Source organism: Notothenia coriiceps, unplaced genomic scaffold, assembly GCF_000735185.1.
Source record: "Notothenia coriiceps isolate Sejong01 unplaced genomic scaffold, NC01 NC01_scaffold00028097, whole genome shotgun sequence".
Lineage (NCBI taxonomy): Eukaryota > Metazoa > Chordata > Actinopteri > Perciformes > Nototheniidae > Notothenia > Notothenia coriiceps.
In genome coordinates this window covers 11,753-15,456 of record NW_011360798.1, presented here as the reverse complement: position 1 = coordinate 15,456, position 3,704 = coordinate 11,753, and the positions used below count along the sequence as shown (strand labels likewise).

The following is a 3,704-nucleotide window of genomic DNA, read 5'->3' as shown; positions in this document are numbered from 1 at the left end:
CTATCTCCCTGATGCGCAGAGTCAACTGTAGCTCCTCTACCAACATCCCAGCTTGAGAAGGCAGGCCTTGGAGTGGGGTGGACAAACCTGCCAGATCATCCACTTCATGTGTGTGAACTTTCTCCTCAAACACACCCTTTTCAACTAGTTTTGCATACAACAGGTCTTTTAACTCCTGTTTTTTTGTTTTTGTAGGCACAAACACATCATAGAACTGTGCAATTAACACTAAATCTGCTACCGTGCAGTTATCTAGTATCTCAATGGAGGGTTCCTGAGTAAACAATTCGAATTGACTCTCCATTGTGAATTCCAAACAGACAAACTGTCAACCAGAAACATAGAATGTATGGAAATAGCCATGCTTACCCGACCCGATGACAAGAACAGAAAGACCGGATGAACGAGCCCCCAAATATATTATGCCCAGACCTAGGGGAACCTAGGCGCAGCATAAAATGCACTCTCCCCACTTTTCCCACTCCCAAGAACAAGGACACCAAAACAGAGAAAGCCTTTTACACACCGGAGTAGCAAAACCACAAAACAAAGAAAGCTTTTAACACAAAATCTTAACTATCAAATGAGAAAAATAAACGTACAAAAATCTTACCTACTCTAATGCACAAACAGGAGAAAAGCAAAATAAATAAAGCGTGTTTAACAAAGACAGGTTTAGTAGCTTTTCTCACAACACGGGAGAAAGGACCGGCATACGGTATAACTAAGCAATCAGTGTAACAGGACAGACATCGCAGCGCAGATGTGTGTTGGGAGTAGGAGAAGTCTAGTCGGTGAGAGGCCGAGGAACTGCACGGCTGCAGTTAAATATCCTCTCTTCTTCAGTTGGACCAATCAGCAGGTTGAAGGTAGCTAATCAGCTTAACGGGCACCACCTGTTGCTCACACACACACACACACACACACTCATAGACACAGGAGGGAAAAATGTCCACACACATGACCTAACGACCCAGGGTCGTAACACAATAAAAACATTTCTTTCAACACATTGGCATAAATAGGCTTCCATACTTCAGCCTTGTGTAGCGAGCACTCACGATGTTTCCACCAAGGCCGCATCATTGAGCATTGCATTGGCAAAAGGTACCTTTGCACACAAGTACACAGTCTCAAGGACAGAAGCGTGTTCAACGTTGAAGCTGATGACACAGCTGTGATTCCTTTTTTTTTTCTCACACCTTATATAACGCACCCTTACAAGCATCACCCACATGCTGCTTTTCTATGCACACTTGCACATTACTGTGAGGTTTTGACTCCAGGTATTTTCATGGAAGCAATAAAGCAGCTACACACACTCAGTCCTTTTTCACTCACACATGCAGGGCAGGAAGCAATGCTCTCTGTCCGCAATGGGGAAATAAACATTCTCCACTGCTGTATAGAGTGTGTTTTCACTTCTAAATCAATAAAAAAGCACAATTCATGTTTGCAGCACTAACAATGCTAACCGTTTGTGTTCTTTTTCATGTTAGCGGGTCACACTCTGGATCTGTTGGAGCCGCTGGTGAAGTTCCAGGTTGGTCTAAAGAAACTCAACCTGCACGAGGAGGAACACGTGCTGCTCATGGCCATCTGCCTGCTCTCCCCAGGTACTGCTTGTGTGTTCCAGTGTTTTTTTTAAAGAGAGAGTGTTACTAGATTGACTAATAACAACACCATGTCAGTAGAGTACAAACAGTGTAGGTCTTCAATACTGAAAAAACATGAAGGTACAACACAGTGTTAGAAAGGAATGACGCATATCTATGCTGTTTGTGCTTCATTGGGCTTTTCAGCTGAAAACAGTGAATTAACGTAACAATTGAACGAGGCCATGGAGAAGGAAAGCCGCTTCAAGAATAGATGACGCACACTAGCTATTGGAAACTCAACATTTTCCACAAGCTTGAACACTTTTTTTCAGCCAAGGATGGCCTTGTTTTATACATATGCTCATCCCCTTAGAGAAAGGAAACAAGGGCAGTGATCCACATTTTTCATTGATGTTTTTGATGAAGTTTAAAATAAGTGGTAGAAAAGGATTGTTGTTATTTTGTTAGATAAACGTCCTACATGGCTGCTGCTAGGCGAACCATTAATACATGTGAGTGAATCCATTTGTGTGCCAACAAATTTGGATTGATGCTGACTTCTCATAAGATAACATGTGAATGTGGATTTTGCAAATTATCACATCTATCATTTTTCAAATAATTTCGATTTCACGAGACGAAAACAATCCTGCGCAGCCACCACTGTAATGCAGTTCTGCAATTAGTATGAAACTAATAATATATATATTAGGAATGTAGAATATTAGTTTGATCACTACAGTCTAAATCAACACAACAATCTGACGATCTCTCTGCTCTTGCTTTCCTCCTTTCCTCTTGGACCTCCCTCACAATTTTCCTCCACTGCCCCCTCTTCATCCCCTGACGGGTAGATCGCCCTGGAGTCCAGGACCACGGTCGCATCGAGCAGCTGCAGGACCACCTGTCGGAGGCGCTGCAGGCCTACATCCAGGTGAACCACCCGGGCGGACGCCTCCTCTACGCCAAGATGATCCAGAAGCTGGCCGACCTGCGCAGCCTGAACGAGGAGCACTCCAAGCAGTACCGCTCCCTCTCCTTCCAGCCCGAGCACAGCATGCAGCTCACCCCGCTGGTGCTGGAAGTGTTCGGCAGCGAGGTGTCATAGCAGTGGAGGAAGCCCGCTCACACACACACACACACTCACCACACATCACAGGAAGATATACCGACCCCTGCCGCCTTCTTTTCCCCGACGGAACCCCAGCTCTGATAGACACAAGGAAGAAGGATGGATAATCCCGTAGGTAGATGGTCACCTTCACCTCCTCCTCATCGTCACCTGACCTCGAGCGGCAAGGCTCCGGATTTACAGATTTAAGACACCTGGATATGCTCTGCATTTTTGCAGCACCTTGGATAACCAGATTATATTTTAACCTCTGGTACACAGTACCACATTAAAGGTCAGGCAGATATCCTGACTCTGGAGTAGATCGACATCCTGATCCTCTCCGAAATTCGCAAAATCAAATGAAATATCGCCTTTTTCTGCTCACCTCCTTTCCTTCCAGACTTCACTGCTAGATTCCTGCCATTTTCTTTTTGTTTTGACAGCGTGACGGATGTGACGTTCACATCCCCTTATAACCTTCATCCTCATAACAAGTGCGAGGAATACATTCACAGATTTACATCTATTAACCACGCTGGCACTTCTTAGGTACAAATTATACGCAAGCAATGTTCCTACACCTAGATCGCTATGTTGATTTATCGACAGCAAAGATATCCAAATATATTAAACATCAACACAGCCAGCTAGCTTACGATAATATAGTGGAAAAACTTTAAAAGATGCTTGGTTAAGACAGGCTGTGTTTTCTGTGTATGTGCAGCTGGAGAAAAGAAAGGAAGTTACAGTAGGAATGTTTCAGTGTGGTAACGGTGACAAGAGAAGTGGGATTTGGAGTCACGGAGGTGTGGTAGCTGGAGGGAGGGATATGCTACGGTTGGAATTCCCTGTTCACAAGACAAAGGGAATTTCACAAAACAAGAATGTATGTATAATGCTATATAAATATAAATGATACGTATAAGCTGATAAATATGAATATATAAATATATATATATACATATATATATATATATATATATATATATATA

At 43.3% G+C, this 3,704-nt stretch overlaps 1 protein-coding gene across 1 annotated transcript; it reads left to right on the top strand.

Annotated features, from left to right (window-relative positions):
• Positions 1-6: 6 nt before the first annotated feature.
• Positions 7-3,636, top strand: LOC104957940 (vitamin D3 receptor B-like). The gene is made up of 2 exons (XM_010785615.1): positions 7-1,616; positions 2,453-3,636. Exons 1-2 carry the CDS (start codon positions 1,493-1,495, stop codon positions 2,704-2,706), a joined length of 378 nt encoding a protein of 125 aa, XP_010783917.1. The 5' UTR covers positions 7-1,492; the 3' UTR covers positions 2,707-3,636.
• Positions 3,637-3,704: the final 68 nt, after the last annotated feature.

Excerpts from the sequence above, each read along its gene's own strand:
- LOC104957940 (XM_010785615.1), top strand. The coding sequence starts at position 1,493 with ATGTTAGCGGGTCACACTCTGGATCTGTTGGAGCCGCTGGTGAAGTTC. Across the intron at positions 1,617-2,452 it reads CATCTGCCTGCTCTCCCCAG|ATCGCCCTGGAGTCCAGGAC; the intron begins GTACTGCTTGTG and ends CCTGACGGGTAG.